Source organism: Pezoporus wallicus, unplaced genomic scaffold (genome assembly GCF_028554395.1).
Source record: "Pezoporus wallicus isolate ANWC-B61680 ecotype Strahan unplaced genomic scaffold, APGP_CSIRO_Pwel_v1 contig_4710, whole genome shotgun sequence".
Taxonomy (NCBI): Eukaryota; Metazoa; Chordata; class Aves; order Psittaciformes; family Psittacidae; genus Pezoporus; species Pezoporus wallicus.
This window is the reverse complement of record NW_026640647.1, coordinates 3,213,010-3,232,923: the sequence shown is the minus strand read 5'-3', so window position 1 is coordinate 3,232,923 and position 19,914 is coordinate 3,213,010. Positions and strand designations below refer to the sequence as shown.

The 19,914-nt window shown below is 35.5% G+C and overlaps 1 protein-coding gene across 3 annotated transcripts in view; it reads left to right on the top strand.

The window, feature by feature from the left end:
• Positions 1 to 19,914, top strand: part of DNAH7 (dynein axonemal heavy chain 7) — a 108,500-nt gene that overhangs the window by 40,187 nt on the left and 48,399 nt on the right. For all 3 annotated transcript variants that reach the window (XM_057419911.1, XM_057419910.1, XM_057419912.1), the window contains 14 exons: positions 460 to 628; positions 1,849 to 1,951; positions 2,052 to 2,179; positions 2,783 to 2,995; positions 4,189 to 4,287; positions 7,196 to 7,444; positions 7,616 to 7,765; positions 8,772 to 8,954; positions 11,390 to 11,566; positions 11,870 to 12,001; positions 12,661 to 12,882; positions 14,365 to 14,562; positions 17,296 to 17,451; positions 17,999 to 18,167. In XM_057419911.1, coding sequence (XP_057275894.1) covers positions 460 to 628; positions 1,849 to 1,951; positions 2,052 to 2,179; positions 2,783 to 2,995; positions 4,189 to 4,287; positions 7,196 to 7,444; positions 7,616 to 7,765; positions 8,772 to 8,954; positions 11,390 to 11,566; positions 11,870 to 12,001; positions 12,661 to 12,882; positions 14,365 to 14,562; positions 17,296 to 17,451; positions 17,999 to 18,167 — 2,348 coding nt within the window. The remainder of the gene's footprint in view (positions 1 to 459; positions 629 to 1,848; positions 1,952 to 2,051; positions 2,180 to 2,782; positions 2,996 to 4,188; positions 4,288 to 7,195; positions 7,445 to 7,615; positions 7,766 to 8,771; positions 8,955 to 11,389; positions 11,567 to 11,869; positions 12,002 to 12,660; positions 12,883 to 14,364; positions 14,563 to 17,295; positions 17,452 to 17,998; positions 18,168 to 19,914) is intronic.

The following is a 19,914-nucleotide window of genomic DNA, read 5'->3' as shown; positions in this document are numbered from 1 at the left end:
GCAAGTTAGTGAATGTACTGAATGCAAGAATTTATTTAATTGAGGTATTTTATTTAGTTCAGAGAACAGATGACTGCAGGATTGTATTTTTTTTTAATGTTCTAATAGGCATAGTTAGATTAGGCTGCATTTCTTCTGATGGAATAAATTTGGTCCTGTATGAACATTTTAATTTAAATTTGTGATAAAATTAAATCTTTTGTGAAACTATAATTAGTGATAAATTACAAGACAATATAGATAGTGGAAAGCTGTTCTCTGTTGTGAACTTCGTACATTGCTACACATTTGTAAACTGTAGCTGGCCAGAAGCAAGTAACCTGTACCATCACAGAAAAATGCAGACATGAGACGAAGTTTATAAAGTTTCTATAAAAGTTAGAGCAGCTGGAAAAATGGCATAAAAATTTATACTTCTCTCCCCTCACCCTCCCTATTGTTGTATTGTTTTGTTTTCAGAACCCTGTTTGGTGCACTACACCTGCATCTTGGAGGTGCCCCTGAAGGTCCTGCTGGAACTGGAAAAACAGAAACTACAAAAGATTTAGCAAAGGCTGTAGCTAAACAGTGTGTGGTTTTCAATTGTTCTGATGGATTGGATTACCTTGAGCTAGGAAAATTTTTTAAGGTTTGGATAAATCGTGATGGTTGTATTCTCAATTATATAAAAGCCATTTTATTATTCTAGCATTTGTAGTTGTCTTAAGGTATTTTAAATGTATCTTTAGTCATTTCCAGGCTACTATATCGTGCTAGTATTGTGCATATAGATCTTATTGGAAGTAAGAATCCAACCGAGACACCAGAATGTTTTTATGTGCTTTGAAAGTGAAATATACCATAGAGATTTTATTTTCTTTAAATAGGCAACATAGATGCTATTTCAATAGGTGCATTTTTCATACCTGATTGCAAATTTTAGGGGACTTTAAAGAGTCATTATATTATACAAATCAAGCATATATTCATTTCAATATTAGCCTTAGTAAATACCTCTGTATTATGAAAGACTATCCTGAGTGGAGATGTGTGTCTTATAGCACAGTGTCCCGCTTTGGAACAGAATATTACAAAAATAGAGCAAGCATGCTTTCCTCCCTGGCATTATTCTTACCTTCTGAGTCAGAGGTAGCATTGGTATGATGTGATTTAAAAATTCAGCATGATTTAAGTTCACCAAAATAAGCTAAATGAAGAGTTTTTGTTTAGAATTATGAAAGCAAAATTCTGTATCTTAAATGGGAATTTTAGAATTACTTGTAGCAAAGCATGCGATACTATTAAGGGCTACCTACCAGTGCTGCTGAGACAGTACAGTAGTATTTGGGGGGCGTATCTGAGAAAAAAAAACCCTATAAATTAACCAGAACTGTAGGAAAAGAGAATTATTCTTTAATTGCACTTTAGATAACATGACATGCCACGAGATTCTATAACCAAACAGTGAACTTGAGCTCTGCAGAAGTCCTTACATTGACAAAATAAGAGAGGGTTGTTTGGAGGCTTGTTTAGTGTTGCATAATACTAACTGTAAAGGTAAAACACACAAAATGCGTGTGTTTGATAGGCACTTTGCATATGATAGAAGAATAAGGATTTTATATTAATTTGTACAGGTTTTTTGTCTTAATTATTTTGGGCTTTTTTACAAGCAAACTTTGTTTCTAAATTTTTGTAATTCTTTTTGAAACATTCTGGAGTGATTTTGTTTAGAAGTTAGTGCTCTGGATCATGGATATAAGTCCTTTCTTTTCACGTTAAAGCTTTTTCTTGTTGCAGAATTGTTTTGATCAGTATGTCCAAAATAAGTAGTTACCTATTAATTAGTCATACGTCTGTTTTTTCTAGGGTTTATTGACTTGTGGGGCATGGGCTTGCTTTGATGAATTCAACAGGATTGATTTGGAAGTACTCTCTGTGGTTGCTCAGCAGATTTTTACTATCCAAAGAGGTAACCTGTTATTTTAATCATAATTTTCACTTACATATGACAAAGAATAAAGATGCAACAAACCTGCCCAGCAATGACAATAGTTTTTATTTCTCCATAGGCATTAATTCAGGAGCTGAGATAATAGTATTTGAAGGAACTAAACTGAAGCTGAACCCTACATGTGCAGTCTTCATTACGATGAATCCTGGTTATGCTGGGCGTTCAGAGCTTCCTGATAATCTTAAGGTATTACAACACTTGTAATTTTATTTCTTTTAATAGCTAATGCAGAAATTAAAACAAGAAATAAACTTTTGTCTCATATAGAAATTATTAAGAGTGTTTAACATTAGTTACCTTCATTGTAGTGTTTTGTAGTGTACAAGCAGTGAATAATATCTTAATATTGAATAAAAATGGGGGGGGGGTATTAGTTTCTGGTTTTTCTGATATTTTGGTTTGATCTGATGGGACTTATGGTTTTTTAAATGTCAGAGATTTCTATTCTGTTTAAGTGAGAGTGCTACATCCTTCTTACCCTTTTAAATAAATCTGTTCTGTCTCCATGGAAAGAAAAGGAAAGCTGAGCAAATGCCTTGATAAATCAATAAAACCATAGAAAAATGCAGTCTTTATAAATATTTCTCAGAACTGTATGGGACGTTTGCTCACTAACGCAGTATGAAGAGAAGATTCAGAAATAGTGCTTAGATGAAAGGGGATAATTCAAAAAACTTTCTGGTTGAATATGAAAAATAGGAAAAGTTTTAGCTGTATAAAAAGTCATACATAATAATGTGGTATGTGGTTTTTTTTCTGATGTGATTTTTTTGTATGTATGTTCAATAGGCTCTCTTTAGAACGGTAGCTATGATGGTTCCTGATTACGCCATGATTGCAGAGATTGTTCTTTATTCTTGTGGGTTTGTTACTGCTCGACCTTTATCTGTAAAAATTGTAGCTACGTATCGTCTGTGTTCAGAGCAGCTGTCTTCTCAGCACCATTATGATTATGGAATGAGAGCTGTGAAATCAGTACTTACTGCTGCTGGCAACCTGAAGGTAAATGGTTTTTTAGTAACCTGTCTCTTTTGTAACAGAATATATGGTTACAGTCTACATAATGGCAAGTACTTGTTTAAAATTTCATCCTGTGGTACCTATGGAAACGAAAAGGGTATGTCTTAGGGTATAAGCTGTAGCAAGTCAAGAAGAGGTAAAGCTACTGGGCCATTTACCACACCTCTGTGGCCATTCACCACACCACTTGTAACTGAATGATGTGCCTATTAAGTGTGCTGATTATCTTTCAAGAATTTGTGTTAAAACGCAGATATACTGAGTTGTTTGGCATGTTGGCTATTGCTTTGTGCTGCCTTTCTTACCAGGTTCCTTTGCCATAGTATGTGAACACTTTGCAGTAACACGCTGGCTAGTATCTGCTATGTGACTTTCAACACTCTTATGGTGTAGGATGTAGTATTTTGGTTTGGCTTACATTGTAGATGAATGCATACATTTTACAAAAACCTAAGCTGTTGTTTTATTAATTCAGTACCTTTTATTTAGACAGACAGGTATAATTTATAATTCTCTTCTAATTTTTTTGCAACCTACAATCCTAATATTACAAACCCCTCTACAGAATTCAGAATTAGAGAAGGGCCACGAGTATGATCAGGGGACTGGAGCACCTCCCGTATGAAGATAGGCTGAGAAAGTTGGGGCTGTTCAGCCTGGAGAAGAGAAGGCTGCGTGGAGACCTCAGCAGCCTTCCAGTGTCTGAAGGGGGCCTATAGGGATGCTGGGAAGGGACTCTTCATTAGGGACTGTAGTGATAGGACAAGGGGTAATGGGTTAAAATTTAAACAGGGGAAGTTTAGACTGGATATAAGGAAGAAATTCTTTCCTGTTAGGGTGGTGAGGCACTGGAATGGGTTGCCCAGGGAGGTTGTGAATGCTCCATCCCTGGCAGTGTTCAAGACCAGGTTGGACAAGGCCTTGGGTGACATGGTTTAGAGTGAGGTGTCCCTGTCCATGGCAGGGTGGTTGGAACTCAATGATCTTAAGGTCCTTTCCAACCTAACTATTCTATGATTCTATGATTCTGTCTACAGGGGCAAAAGAGGTTATCAAGTAGACCTGAATCTGCCAAAATAATTGCAAATCAGGAAGTGTTCTTTAAAACAAATAAGTGTAACATCTGGGTTTTGAAAATATAAAAATCAACTAACACTATTTTTTGCATCTTTTAGCTGAAATATCCATTGGAAGATGAAGAAATTTTGCTCCTTAGATCCATTACAGATGTCAACCTGCCAAAATTCTTGTCTCATGATATACCACTTTTTGAGGTAGAAAACATACAGATTTTCAATAATGCAAAGTGCTTGCTAAAAATACTAGTTGATAAAAGTACAAGGTTTGTTAGAGAGATGGTCCAAAGACGTTTTTAATGTAGCTTGTAATTAGTTTAAAACTTAGCCTTAACTGTTCCTTTCTAGCAAATATAGCAATCATTTGGATTTTGAGGGGTTAGACCATTGAAAACTTCTGCTATGTTTACCACTTGAAATGCTAACTTACTATTTTTATATGTCATATAGTCAAGATTTCAGAATGCCTTATAAGTGTTCTTATGAAATAGGTGGGTACTAATAGTCTCCTATTTTCTCTTTATAATTTCTCTTTATAAGAGAAAAATCTAAATAGTAAATAGACTCAAATAATTCAAATAATAAATAGAATAAGTGGCCTACATTCATTCTTGTCATGAGTTGATCTCAATGTAGAACTGAGCTAAAGAAGATGATCTGTAATTCACTCACCTGATTTACAGAATGCACTAACAGCCTGTGTCCTAATATGTTCTATTTAGATTGGATTTCTAATCTGTTACCACAGGATAGGCATGTTTAATATACCTCTGATCTATCCAGACATCCCCAACACAGATGTGGGTTGTGAACTTCATTAGGAAAAGTCTGAAATCTTCCTCAGTAGCTGTGAGATTTCTGTGCTCTGTTAGAAAAAGAAGAAAGGTTCTATGTTGGTATATATAAATGTTTGGAAACTGTGAAAGCCTTATCCTTTGTGGGTACAGTGTGTAATACTTTTTTTGTGTAATTTTATTATGGAATAAAATGAGGCAATTTCCATAAGAAAAAATACATGGGTGCATAAAAGTAGTGTGGAAGCTTTTTCCTTTAGGAATTTTAAGGAAAAGTCTTAGAAATCTGAGGAAAATCTTAGAAATCTGTAAAAGATAATAGCCTTGTCCAAAGTTATATGAAAATGTCAAGAATTAGAAACTGAACGTATGTCTCTGGACATTGTTACTCTAATCTAAAGAGGAGTTTGCCTAAATTAGACACTTGTTCCTGAAAACAAGTTATGAGATGAAGGGAGAATTCATATTTTTGTAAGTTTGGAAGCAGTGGAGATAAACTTAGGAGAGGTCTGGGAAAGCTGAAGCATCTTCACTAATTGTTTCTCTAAATTTTAGTCTTTAAAAATAAGAATAGCAATGTTAACAATTTAGTGTACTGAAATTAAGTATATTTAAGAAGTAATATTTCAGATGTATGTTTTCCACTGTCATAGATTAAGAAATGGTTTAGAGATAAAACAGCCTTGCACATACTAATATTTTGCTTGTTGGCATACCCCAAAAATAGGCAAAATTTTCTAAGTTGAAACTAGGAAGTGTCACATTATTGACTTGTGAACAGCAAAAGAAGGCTAAGGAATGTGAAGCTAATAGAATTAAAGTAGATGATTGTGGCAGTACAGAACAGATGCATGTTACAAGGAAAAACACCAATGAATGAGCATGACACACTGTAATTAGTTATCCAGTTGGGGACAGATTTAAGAGTCAACAGTAAATTAGGCCTACACTATGTGGCTATTGTAATAGCTTAATTCTGTTAGTTCTAGAATGCAGTAGCTCTGTTTGGAATTCTTATCAGATACAGAAAGAATTATAAAAAGAGTTCAGCAATAGTAATAAAATTTAAAATAGTGAATTCAGTTTTAAGAATTATTTATATTTTTAATATAAAAAAATAATTATTTCTTCCCTCAATTTATATATCTTGCTTGAAAGAAATGGGAAATCCCCATATCCTCTGTAATTCATTTTAATTTTGCTGGTTGTCATGGTTTAAGCCCAGCCGGCGACCCAGAACCACACAGCTGCTTGCTCACTCCTTCCCCCCTTCTTCCCCCCCCCCCTCCCAGAGGGATGGGGAGGAGAATTGAAATAATGCAACTCCCACGGGTTGAGATGAGAACAGTCCAGTAACTAAGGTATAACAGAAACCACTACTGCTGCTACCAATAATAATAATGATAAGGGAAATAACAAGGGAAGAGAATACAACCGCTCACCACCCGCTGACTGATACCCAGCCTGACTGAGCAGCAATCTCACCCTTCCAGGTAACTGCCCCTGGTTTATATACTGAGCATGACGTGCTGTGGTAAGCAATACCTCTTCGGCTAGTTTGGGTCAGGTGTCTTGTCTCTGCTTCCTCCCTGGCAGAGCATGAGACTCACAAAGTCCTTGGTCAGAGTAAACATTACTGAGCAACAACTGAAACCATCGGTGTTATCAGCATTGTTCCCAGTCTGGAAGTCAAAAACGTAGCACTGCACTAGTTACTAAGAAGGAGAAAAATGCCTGCTACTGCTGAACCCACGACACTGGTTTTGGCTTTGTTGTTCAGGTGTCCAGTGTAATCAAGTGCATCTGGCTTGAGATACATATAACTCTTCTGTGTTTATGTAGGAGCATGCAAATGCTAACATACTTTCCAAGCCTTGTTTTGCTCAAAACTCTCCTTCACTTTGTTTTAAATTATTTATGATCTGTCCAGTTTGGTTTTTTTTTTATTATTCTAGATTTTTAACACATTCAGTTATTGAGGGAGAAAAGGTAACATTTTCTCCAATTTCTAACTGCAAGTTTTATAAACTATTTTAATAAAAGTTAATGTTTATCAGGAAAGAATATGCTTAGGCAGTTAATTACTTCTCTATGTGCCCAGGTAAACATGAAAAAGATGCATGAAATAAATATCAATAATAAATTAAAAAGTCAGAATTTTGGCTGATGCAAGGGTGACATGAAATTAATAACTATTTAATTTTAATCAAAATAGGCATTAGTTTGCTTAGTGTCAACAAAGGTTTGATTGCATGAGTTTCAAACCAAATTACTGTGAAATTAAGTATATTTTTAATTAATTGTTTGGATAGGGTATTACTTCTGATTTGTTTCCTGGTGTGAAGCTACCAAAACCAGACTACAATCACCTGTTGGAAGCCATCAAAACAAACTGTGAAGCTATGAATTTGCAAATGACTGATGTATTTGCTATGAAGATCCTGCAGATATATGAGATGATGATTGTGCGTCATGGCTTTATGATAGTTGGCGAGCCTTTTGGAGGAAAAACATGTTCATATAAAGTTCTGGCAGGAGCATTGGGAGACTTATGTAAGAAGGTATCTAAACATTTTTATAAATATTTTTTGGTGAAAACTATTTTCAAACAAATTTTATTTTTATTTTTATGAATATTTAATAATATATAACTGTAAAAGTAAACCCAAAACAAATGGCATAATAAATCACATGTTTGGGGTTAAAAGATTTTATTTCTTTTGTGTCTGCAGGGGCTGATGGAAGAAAACAAAGTTCAAATTGCTGTTTTAAATCCCAAATCCATAACTATGGGTCAGCTGTATGGACAATTTGATCCAGTGTCACATGAATGGTCAGATGGTGTCCTAGCAGTGAACTTCAGAGCATTTGCTGCTTCTCAAGTAAGAGCTTATTGGGCTTAGAGCATTTTGGGAAATTACTTTTCGATTTATACTTTTTAGATTTTAATCGTAGGATTCATATACATAATCATTTGAATGCAGAGACTGCAGTTTGGCTTGACTGAATTGCAGCAACTGCCATGCAAAGTGGTTTCTGGGTGCTGGTGAATTAAGATTTGTGTTTCAGAAATCCTTATTTGAAGATAAAGGGCCAGGGGTTGTTTTTTTGCATGTTATAAATGAATATTTAAATTGTCATCCCATATTTTTTCTGATTTGGCTCAGATCTGTGCTATTAATGTACATTGGCATTTTGATGTTTATTTTGGAAGAAACTGCTGTCTGTGTGTGCCTTTGGCTGACCTTCCATTAAAGTCCATTGAAATATTTTCAGGGAGTATAATACAAGACATATCTTTCTGACTGATACTTTGCTCTTTGTTGGTGATTGTATTATCAAACTCTTTTGACTATAAATCTAAATAGTATATTGAAGTTGATCAGTGTGGAGTTTGCCATCTCTAATAACATTTGCAGAACTGCGTAATTTCCTTGTATTTTTCTGTAAGAAGTATAATAAACACCTATGACTATTTGCTTATTTTGAAACAAATCCTATATATTATGTTTAGATATTGCCATATTCCTTGAATTAGTCCTATTGACTTCTATGGTAAGTGTGTAATAGGTATTACTACTAAGTAGTAGTAACTTGTTTTAACATTCTCACTGTGTTGTAAGTCAAAGTATTTGTGTTGCACTTTGGCAGAAGCAATGTACTGTATTGCGAGTATAACGGGAAGAAACCAAAGATACTAACTTTCTATGGTTAAATACAGTATATGCTTTAACATTATAGAACTAAATTGTGAATATAGATTGTGATTTCAGAAACTGAAATTTTGAATTATTTTTGGTAGAAGATAACTGTAGATCTATTTATTTTAAAGTAAGCACAATCAAATAAATTGCAGATATTTGATTCAAACTATTTTCTGCTAACCAGACTCCAGATAGAAAATGGCTGATTTTTGATGGGCCAGTGGATGCAGTATGGATTGAGAATATGAATACTGTGCTTGATGATAACAAAAAGTTGTGCCTTATGAGTGGAGAGATCATCAAAATGTCAGATCAGATGAGTCTTATTTTTGAACCAATGGATTTAGAAGTTGCTTCTCCTGCTACCGTAAGTATTTGTCTTTGATAATGGTCTAGTGTGAGGCATTCTTGCCCATTGTAACATGATTTACTTTTTTAAGTTTTTAATAATCTTACAATATAATGTGACAAATTACATATTTACATGTGTAATGTAAATTACATATACAGAAGACCCTGTAACTGTTCAGTCTGGCAAGTGCCTGACGAGAAAAATAAAATCATTTACATCCCAGAAAAATTCTGGTAAAACCAACAATTGCTGCAAAAATTAAAAAAAAAACCAAACACCTTGAATATGAAAAAAGGTTCATAATAATATAAACAGAACAAATATCTGCATGTTGTGGTTTAAGCCCAGCTGGCAGCTCAGAACAACACAGCTGCTTGCTCACTCCCATCCTCCGCCTTCTTCCTCCCTCCATTCCCAGATGGATGGGGAGGAGAACTGAAAGAATGTAACTCCCACAGGTAGAGATAAGAACAGTCCAGTAACTAAGATATAACACAAACCACTGCTGCTACCACCAATAATAATAATGATAAGGGAAATAACAAGGGAAGAGAATACAATGGCTCACCACCTGCCCACCGATACCCAGCCTGACCTGAGCAGTGATCTCACCCTTCCGGGTAACTGCCCCTGGTTTATATACTGGGCATGACGTGCTGTGGTAAGCAATACCTCTTCGGCTAGTTTGGGTCAGGTGTCCTCTTTCTGCTTCCTTCTGGCTTCCCCTCCTTCCTGGCAGAGCATGAGGCTCAGAAAGTCCTTGGTCAGAGTAAACATTACTGAGCAACAACTAAAACCGTCAGTGTTATCAGCGTTGTTCCCAGTCTGGAAGTCAAAAATGTAGCACTGCACCAGCTACTAAGAAGGAGAAAAATGCCTGCTACTGCTGAACCCAGGACACTGCATAGTCATCCTGGGAAGCACTTTTTACTTCATAGTTGCATCAAAACAATTAAAAACCAATTTTTAGGCACACTCGTAGTTAGCTTATTATCTTTTGTGATTTTAATGTTGGAGACTAATTCTATTTAAGAGGAAAATCTGTCTTTGACATTAGGTCTTCTGTTGGCTGAAATAATAATGTTTGAACCTTGTCTGTCTCAGAGTTCACAGAGTCCCACTGTACACTTTATACCAGCCTCTAATACTCCCAGAAGCTGTGTTGTTACACTGAATGTTATGTTATGTTCTTGTAGATAGAAAAAAAAAACATTTGAAAATAGCTTAAAATGACACAGAATTGTAGAATCATAGAATAGTTGGAGTTCTAAAGAAACTTAACATCATCTGGTTACAACCCTCCTGCCATGGGCAGGGACACCTCACTCTAAACCATGTCACCCAAGGCTTTGCTTTATCTGGCATTGAACAATGCCAGGGATAGAGCATTTACCACTTCTTTGGGCAACCTATTCCGGTGCCTCATCACCCTCACAGTAAAGAACTTCTTCCTTGTGTCTAACCTGAACTTCACCCGTTGAAATTTAAATCCATTCCCCTTGTCCTATCGCTACAACCCCATATGGAGAGTCCCTCTCCAGCATCCTTGGAGCCCTTCAGGTACTGGAAGGCTGCTATGAGGTCTCCACGCAGCCTTCTCTTCTCCAGGCTGAACAGCCCCGACTTTCTCAGCCTGTCTTCGTAAGTGAGGTGCTCCAGTCCCCTGATCATCCTCGTGGCCCTCCTCTGGACTTGTTCCAACAGTTCCATGTCCTTCTTATGTTGAGGACACCAGAACTGTACACAGTGAGTACAAGTGAGGTCTCATGAGAGCAGAGTAGAGGGGCAGGGTCACCTCCTTTGACCTGCTGGTCACGATGCTTTTGATGCAGCCCAGGGCACAGTTGGATTTCTGGGCTGCAAGCGCACACTGCTGTCTCACGTTCATTTTCTCATCAACCAACACCCCCAGGTCCTTCTCCACAGGGCTGCTCTGAATCTCTTCTCTGTCCAGCCTGTAGCTGTGCCTGGGATTGCCCCAACCCGGGTGTAGGTACTTGGCTTGGTTGAACGTCATGAGGTTGGCATTTGCCACCTCTCAAGTGAGTCAAGGTCCTTCTGGATGGTATCCCTTCCCTGCAGTGTATCAACCGAACCACACAGCTTGGTGTCATGAGCAGACTTGCTGAGGGTGCAGTCAGTCCCACTGTCCATGTCACAAACAAAGATGTTTAACAAGACTGGTCCCAACACCGATCCCTGAGGGACACTTGTCTCCAACAGGACATTGAGTTGTTGACCACAACTCTTTGTATGCGGCCATCCAGCCAGTTCTTTATTCACCGAGTGGTCCACCTATCAAATTGATGTCTCTCCAATTTAGAGACAAGGATATTGTGTGGGACAGTGTAGAACGCTTTGCACAAGTCCAGGTGGATGATGTCAACTGCTTTGCCCCATCCATCCATTCTGTAGCCCCATTATGCACCTGTTTGTTCTTTTGTTTTTAGGTTTCAAGGTGTGGTATGATCTATATGGAACCCCAGTTGTTAGGATGGAGACCATTAATGATGTCTTGGCTAAATACATTGCATTCAGGAATCAGCTCTGTGCATAAAGAATTTATAAGAAGCCTTTTTGACAGAATGGCTCCGCTCTGCCTTGAGTTTATTAGGAAGTATACAAAGGTAGGATGAAGAACTTCTGTGACAAATTAAGACTGTATGAATTGTTTTCACTTCCAAGTGCCAAAGGAATAAATTGTTTTATTTGGACCCTATTAATTTATTGATTTTTAAGAACAGCTGTTAAGATGAAGGCTGTGAGCAAGGTTTCTGTGTCTTGTTTAACTTAATTCTGAATGTATTTTAGACATATTTATGCTACTGAGTTTTTTATCTTCAGAGTGAGGAAAAAAATCCCTACTATTTAGCAGTCTCTTTCCAGTGAGTAAAACACACATGTAACTGAGGTGACTTCTTTCTTTTCAGGAACTGTCTCCTACTTCAGATACAAACTTAATTCAATCACTAATGAATCTGATGGACTGCATGATGGATGAATTTGCTGATGAAGACAAAGTTAAAGAAATGAATGACCAAGACATTTTCTCTTGGCTTGAGGTAGTCAGTTTGTTAAACATAAAGAATAGGTAATTTTAAACCAGGCTTTAGTGAAATGGAATTCGCAAGCAATAAAACCTGTATTTTGTAATTAGAGTTACGTATTTTGTACTGTCCCTTGAGGAGAATATTATTGTATTTTTTTCATAATTGGTACATAGTTGAGTCTGATGTCTTTGATATCTTGATAAAAATTTAATGCATTTTGTACAAACCAGCCAAAATTGTAAATGATTCTCCAGTTTATGATATCTCAGTTTATTGCTAGTTAGAACAATGCTATGTAAGGATTGCATTTCAAGGAAAGCCCTGTGAAAAAGACATAGCTATCACTGTATGAGATTGGCCTTTGAATAACAGAAAGATAATCTAAATTGGTCTGGAATAAAAAGCAGCTTATTCTTGAACTTTCTCAAAATAACAGCTCTGTGCTGAGGACATCAAGCATTTTGCTGTACAGCAGAAGTGATCAGATACTGATAGTTAATGTAATGGTGTTCTATTTTACTAGCAGTATGGTTCCATACTATATACATAAAATCAGGTTGGTCTAGTGTAATTTTGCTGTGATTTGTGTCAAAGGTTTCTTTGACGTCAATGAATAATAACTTTGTAATATGCAGGTATTGCAGTTACATTTTGGTTTTTTCCATCTCCAGGGTATTTTTCTGTTTTCACTGATATGGTCTGTAGGAGCCAGCTGTAGGGACGATGGTCGACTGAAATTTGACATAATCCTGCGAGAAATGCTTAACGGATCACTTAGTGAGGAAACAAACAAACAATACAAATTGTTGACCAAGTTTGAACAGTCTTCAAAAGCTTTCACAGTTCCATTTCCAAAAGGGGCAACAATTTATGATTATCGGTTTGTCAAAGAGGTGAGGATTGCAAAATATAATGTGGGCTTCCAGTTTGTAGTAGTCAATGAATCCTACAAGGTGTGTGTTACTACTGCAGATTTGTTTCTGCTACTTACTTCTTTTGTCACTGAATAGGACAGATATCCATCCTTGCAAGCTAGTGATGGTCTAATGTTCTGGTTGGGATATGTAGCACCACAGTCTGTCTTCTTGGCTACCAGAATATTTGTCTGTTGTGGCAGAACAAGTTTGCAGCAAAACTTGACCAGTTACTTTGTTTCTGTCATTTTTTTCATTCTTGATTTCTTGCAAACTAATTTTATTTTGGAATTCAGCCTTTTTCTTAGGTTTCATTGCTGTGGTAGGCTTCTTCTCTGCCTCTTCTCTGCCTTTTTTTTTCCTGAGATTAAGATGTGAATCCTTGATCCTCCACTCTCCCAGTAGAGAGGCAAAATTCACTCTGCATCTAGTATACTCCAGAGACTCCAAGATAAAATCAATGTACCTTTTTTTTTTTTTTTTGAGTTTGTGATCCCTGTGAAGTCCTGTAGAAGTATAAGAATTACTTTTGTCTAGATTTCAGCTCATGGATGATTCTTGCATCTTGCCAAGTGGCTGAGGTTTCAATCATCAGTAAAGGCTTTATTTCTTCTGATCATAATCTATAAAAGCATGTACTTACAGTAAAGGGATTTTTTGTGTACAGAGGTGAGAATATGGCCCCTCTAAGAAAGACAGAAAGAGAGAATGATCTGTAGAGTTTCATATTTTATCTCAAGATAGAATTTTTGGGGGGGATATGATAGAATATGCAGTTGTTTCAGAGCTATTTACAATTTTTAAAGATCTCCTTATGTTCATTTACTGATGGAGAGTTTTGACATCTTTTATGACTCCTCTACTAGCCTGATCTAAAAGAGAAATCTGTGCTATGGAGATTCAGTGTTAAAATTTATCTTCCCTCAAATTGGCAGATAGTTTGAAGGTACTGGAGTCTGTGAAAAGGCTGCCTATGCTCTTTTAGTTTTAGTGGTTAAATTTTTATACAGTAATTTCCTAATTTGGTACATGTTTATATATGTACTGTATTTAATATATTTATATATGTATATGTATATAATGTATATATCTATATAGGTATATAATGTATTTATATGTGTACTGTATATAATGCGTAAATAAGTGTATGTATTATCTCATTTTGTGTATATATATATAAAAAATATGTGTACAGATGTAAAAAGTAAGGTACATTCTTTGTTTTTCAGTACTTGTATGCTTTAGGCAGAGGTGTTATGTTTTTTTGAGTACTCTTGTATTGAAAACACTGAATTTTGAAACAAACTGAGCAACCTATGAAATTATTTTTTAATCCTTTTAAAAATTGGTTCATAACCTCATCTGTTAAGTCATAGAACTTAGATTTTTCTATTTCCATTGGTTCTATGCTCTTTTTTCCTGTTTATTATTAATACATGACTTTTAAATAAATTAAAATAGGGACCAGGAATTTGGGAACCCTGGGTGGAAGCACTCAAATCAGCTCCTCCTATACGTAATGGTATGATGTTTAATGAAATAATTGTACCAACTCTGGATACTATTCGATACATGGCATTGATGGAATTGCTGACATTACATCAAAAACCTTCTATATTTGTGGGGCCCACAGGAACTGGGAAGAGTACCTATATTACTGTAAGTACTTCAATTCTGATGCTAGAAATAGCTATGAAAAGGGTAAGATGAGAATACGACTTTTTTTTAGAAAAACAGGAAAATGAGAAATGAATTTTGGTATATTATGAAATGAAATATGTGTAAGTCAAAAGATATCATGTAATATTATACAATAATTTGACATTTCTTGTACATTCCTTATGATAAACTCTTGAATTGCATGGTGACACACTTCCATGCCCTCATCCCCCATAGGATTGTGTAACAGTAGACAAATCACCTAAGTGAAACTTTTCACAGACCAGACCCATTTTCACACTATGTTCCTCATTTTCTGGAGGGCTGATTTGAATCCATGTATTCTGATTTGCAGAAGTGCTGTTCTTAAAAAATCAAGTGGTTGTTATCTAAGTTATATCTAGCTGGATAATATTTTACCCATTACCTTCCCATATCTTTGTACTGATCCATACCATAGAGAAGCTTAATAATTTTGTCTTTGAATATGATTTGAATTCTGTTTAATAAATAAGATGAGCGCTGAAGAGAAAAATTATTGACAGCTGGTTTTTAAGTTTTATATTGAAAGTGTCAAGATATACCTAGTTCTGATTGGGCCTAATGATAATCAAAACACATGACAGTGAGTAATTAAAGCATTTAATGTAAGTAATGACTTAATACAGCCAAATGCAACATATTTCTCAGAGCTTGTGAAATTCTAGTCAAAGGGAATTACAGTCTTGTAAAAAGTCTTTTAACTTCAGGTATTAGAATAAGAATTCAAGATAAAGGTTTTGGGTTCTTTTCCCATGTCTACAAATACACTTTTTCTGTCTAGAGGAGTAAGTCAGACTGTATGATTGAAAGCAGATTTTATTATCTTTTTGACATAATTGAGTCATAGTTATTTTGGGATCGTGTTTCCTTTTTTTTTTTTTTCACCTTAAGTCACCAAGTGATACTTTGTTAACTTTAATTTTGTCATGTGGCTACTAAAATAACAATACGAGTAATATAGAAAATCATTTTAGTAGTCGAGATTAAAAATGTGAGTTTTAATTCTTCAGGCAGATCTGTCAGATGCCATGGCTTAAATTCTGATGGCATCTCTTTCTGGGAGACTATTAAAGCCTGACAGGCAATGGAACTGTGCCAGTAGAATGTTCATGGTGTTGAGGTTCACTTACAGAAAATTTCCAAATTCAGCATTTTTCACAGGGTTCCATCTATATCCATGGGAAAGTACACTTTTGAAGCAAAAAGGGTATACGTAAGTGGAGATAAGGCAAAGCCATTATTGCATTTTTAGCTACTGCTGTTCTCCAAGAAAATCTTAAGAGAGGAGGTAGAAGCCGAGTGGCACAAATTTTATATTATTTGTACTTAATGTACGAGTATGTCCCTATGTAGAGGATTTTGCTACCGTTGACTGCTCCAATGCAATCAGCATGAAGCCTGTGTACACCCAGTTGTTTTTCAGAGGGAACAAAACTTAAGATTTATGTAAACAGATAAAATACGTTTGGCTTCATGGTCTTGAACCTAGTATCTTTCATTCCTTTTCTGTGATAAAAATTAACTGTGAAGTTACTAAGAATTATTTTAACTTATTTTTGGTTTTAAGTTAATTTTATGAAATAATTTTGAACAAAATAAATATTAAGACTAGAAGGAGATCTGTTCATAAAGGACTGTTGCTAGAATATTGATGTCAGAAATATAATAAAAGTAAAACATTTTGTTTAATGAAGAACTTAACTAGTTTCTACTGCCCAGTTAATTCCTGGGAGGGTTGTTAAGAATGTGATATTTCTTGGGAGTTCAGAACTGATCAAAGAAATAAAGTAAATATGGTCATTAAGTTCCATCACTCTATGGTTTCCTTGGCATTATTATATTGTTGTGGAGTAGCTCAGATTTTTTCTTTCAAGGATAGAGATTAAACATTTTTTTCTGCTGAAAAAAATCCCTATATACTCTGGAAGGTCTCAACAGCTGTTGACAGAGATTAGACTAGTCATTAGAGACATTACTTTATCTGCAATAATGCTGTTTGACAACTGCTGGGAGAGATGGGAGGATTTCTTCCCCCTGTATTTTTTACTCACATGTGGGTAAGAAATTAGTCCCATTCAGTCTTACATGAAATGCTGACTTTGATCCAGGTTTCTCACAGAGGTTAATTGCAGCTAATGTAAGGGTCTTCGGAAGGCAGTTAGTATTATAAAATGCTGCCGGTCTTGACAGTAGTATTTTAAAGCTTATGATTAGATATTCTTGCTATGCCCTTCAAATTAAATACTCCTGGAAAATCTTCAAAACTAGGCATGAATATTAGGACCTGTGGATACTTCTGCAGATTTGGGTGTGGATTAGTACAGGCAATATTTATCAATTTTAATTGTACTATGTAGTAGTATGAAGTGCAAAATATTAACATACTGGATTTATATAATACACTAGGTATATATATTTATTTTTTCTTGAGAAAATGTGAAAATGTCTATATTGGAAGTAGAAATTTTTCCCTGACAAATTCAGTTTATTATGTTTTCAATTATTCAAGAATATCGGTTTATCTGATGAAATACTTATTAGAGTTCTCTTAGAGATAAATAAATTAATGAATAATATTAAATGATATAAAAATGGTGCAAAAATGTCTGATTGCTATTTGCTAAAGTGCTATAAGATTTGCTGATGTGTGGATATAGATATTTAACTTTCTCCTTTTCACAATCCTTCCAGAATTTTCTTTTAAATAATTTGAATAAAGATGTCTACACACCACTGCTCGTTAACTTTTCAGCGCAAACTACAGCAGCTCAGACTCAGGATATTATAATGTCCAAGCTGGACAAGAGGAGAAAAGGAATTTTTGGACCACCTTTTGGGAAAAAATTGGTAACTGATACATTTTTGTATGTAAATAACCTTTAAATACAAACAAAATTGCTAGGAAATACTGAAAAGAAATAAAAAACAAAGCTGCATATACAAGTAGTCTACAGGCATCCTGAAAGTGCCAGTATTTAATCATACATATCTATCACAACCTTTTGAGATTTTTGTTGGGTTGTCTTCACGCCATCTTTTTTCCCAAGAAAAGCCATGTATGTAGCAGAGTAAGGTTTAAATAGCAAGTATTAGTTTACTATCTTTCATTAAATACACTCAGAATTTAGAAGCACAGTTTTTCTGTCCTTGGTAGGTATGTTTTGTAATGGCTTTAGAATGTCATAGTTACTTCTTAAGTTTGATTTTTATTTATCTCAGCAGAAACTCCAATATGAGCTTAGGGCCACTTTTCAAAACCATGTATTTATATTTATTACTACCATTAATTTTAATGAGAGTGAATTGATGTGCAGTGTTTCCAGAATCAAGCAGAACAGTGGCATATGTTCAGTAAAATGAATAAATGCAAAATCCTTTCTGCTTTTCTTTTCAGGTTGTATTTGTAGATGATGTTAATATGCCAGCACGAGAGGTCTATGGTGCTCAGCCACCTGTTGAATTACTGCGGCAGTGGTTAGATCACTGGAATTGGTATGACCTTAAAGACTGCTCAAAGATTAAACTTACAGATCTTCAAATTGTGTGTGCAATGGGACCACCAGGTAAGAGATGTGTCCTATATGCTTTTTCATGATTCTTTGGTTTCCGAAGACTGAATGCTTATTGCTGAATAGTTTTACAACTTGGGTCTTTATGATAGGACTCAAGGAACCCTTTCCTTGCAGGGAGCGTGAGCAGAAGTCATAGTAGAGTGGTTGGGGAGCAGCAGAGACTCGTATTGGTCTCTTGAGAGAAAGAAATATTTCTTCTCAGGAAAACAAGAATGTATCTACAAAGTATTTATGAAATCCCTGTAGTCTAATGGGACCCTCCATTGACCTTCAGTAATTTTTATTCAAAACTTGTCTAAATAGGACTATGTGATATCCTTAAGCACATGAACCTTACTTTATTTGTCCAAAAAGAAATAAAGCATATGATGTAAAGAGGTCATTACTTTTCTGATAGCCTGCATGCACATTTACTATATGACCTATTTAGTTAAAATTAAAAAATCTGGCATATTTTGTCAGTTAAAATGAGGAATTAATGTCTACTTGATTCTGTTGTGTTCGGTTTTATAGAAACTATACAATCTATTTCCTTCACTACTGCAGGAATCGTATAACAATTTCTTTTTTACAGAATAGTTCACAGCCGTGCCTCTAACAGACCATAGCTGAGCACATTTACAGTATTAAGTCAGGCTATGATTGGTGCTTTCCTTCTGTTGTCTGCTTCAGCCTCCTTAGACCTTCCTCCTTCATTTTGTAGAGTTATTTACACACACAAGCACACAAAAGAACATGCCAGTTCTTTGCTGAGACTGCTTTTGTGTTTGGTGATGCATGCCCAATGTAATAGGGGTCCACTGCTGTTTCACCTGTCTGGTTTCCTAAAGAAGCAAAACTGCTCTTACAATCATTTTAAATTAGAGGCAGTGTCATCCACGCAGTTGAAACTATCAATGTGTGGAATAACTGAGCAGAAGGAAACTGTGAAAGAATTTTGAAATTTTACATGTTAATTTTTTGTAAAGCTTTTTCTGTAAGTTATCCTTTCATATTATGTTCCTGTTCCAGCATGATGGTGTGATTTTCAACTGCTCTGAAATTGGCTCTAATTTTGCTTTCCCAGGAAAGCTTGTAGCTGATTTTGTTCCAGTACTCTTCCAGTCAAATGGTGAAAAAAATGGACTGAACAAATGTACAAGTTACGGTCTTAAATATTTGTGTCAAATATTACAAATCAGCTGACTTCAAGGCTGAATATTTTATTTCAGTAGCTTTGTACAGGGAGCTACTTCCAGAACTTGCAAAGTTATATTCTTCTTTCTAACCTGTGTTGTTTTTTTTCTTCTACTAGGAACTGAAAATTGGAAATCAGTGCATGTATTGCTATTGAAACAAATACAAAGCTATTTAAAGAACATTTAAAGCTACTTGGTTAAATAGATTTAAAATTTATATTGGGAAAGGATTATCTTTTATGTGAAAGTCTTATTTATATCTAAACAGCTTGCGTAATTTTGCCATCAGTGCACATGTAAACTTTGAGAAGTATTGTAATCTGCTGTGGCTGAGAGATGACTTTAGTTAGGGTGGAAGGAAGCAGGATAAATAACTGGCCTATTTCGCATAAAATATGAATCCTCAGCAGATACTAGTAACGCATGCACAGTTAAATATAGACAATCACTAATTCTGCTTGCAGACTCAGGTGGCCAAATGGGAGACAGTTCCAGGCCAGTTGTACTAGTTTTATTAGCCCAGGGTCATGCCTTAGGTCCAAAGTCACATAGAATCATAG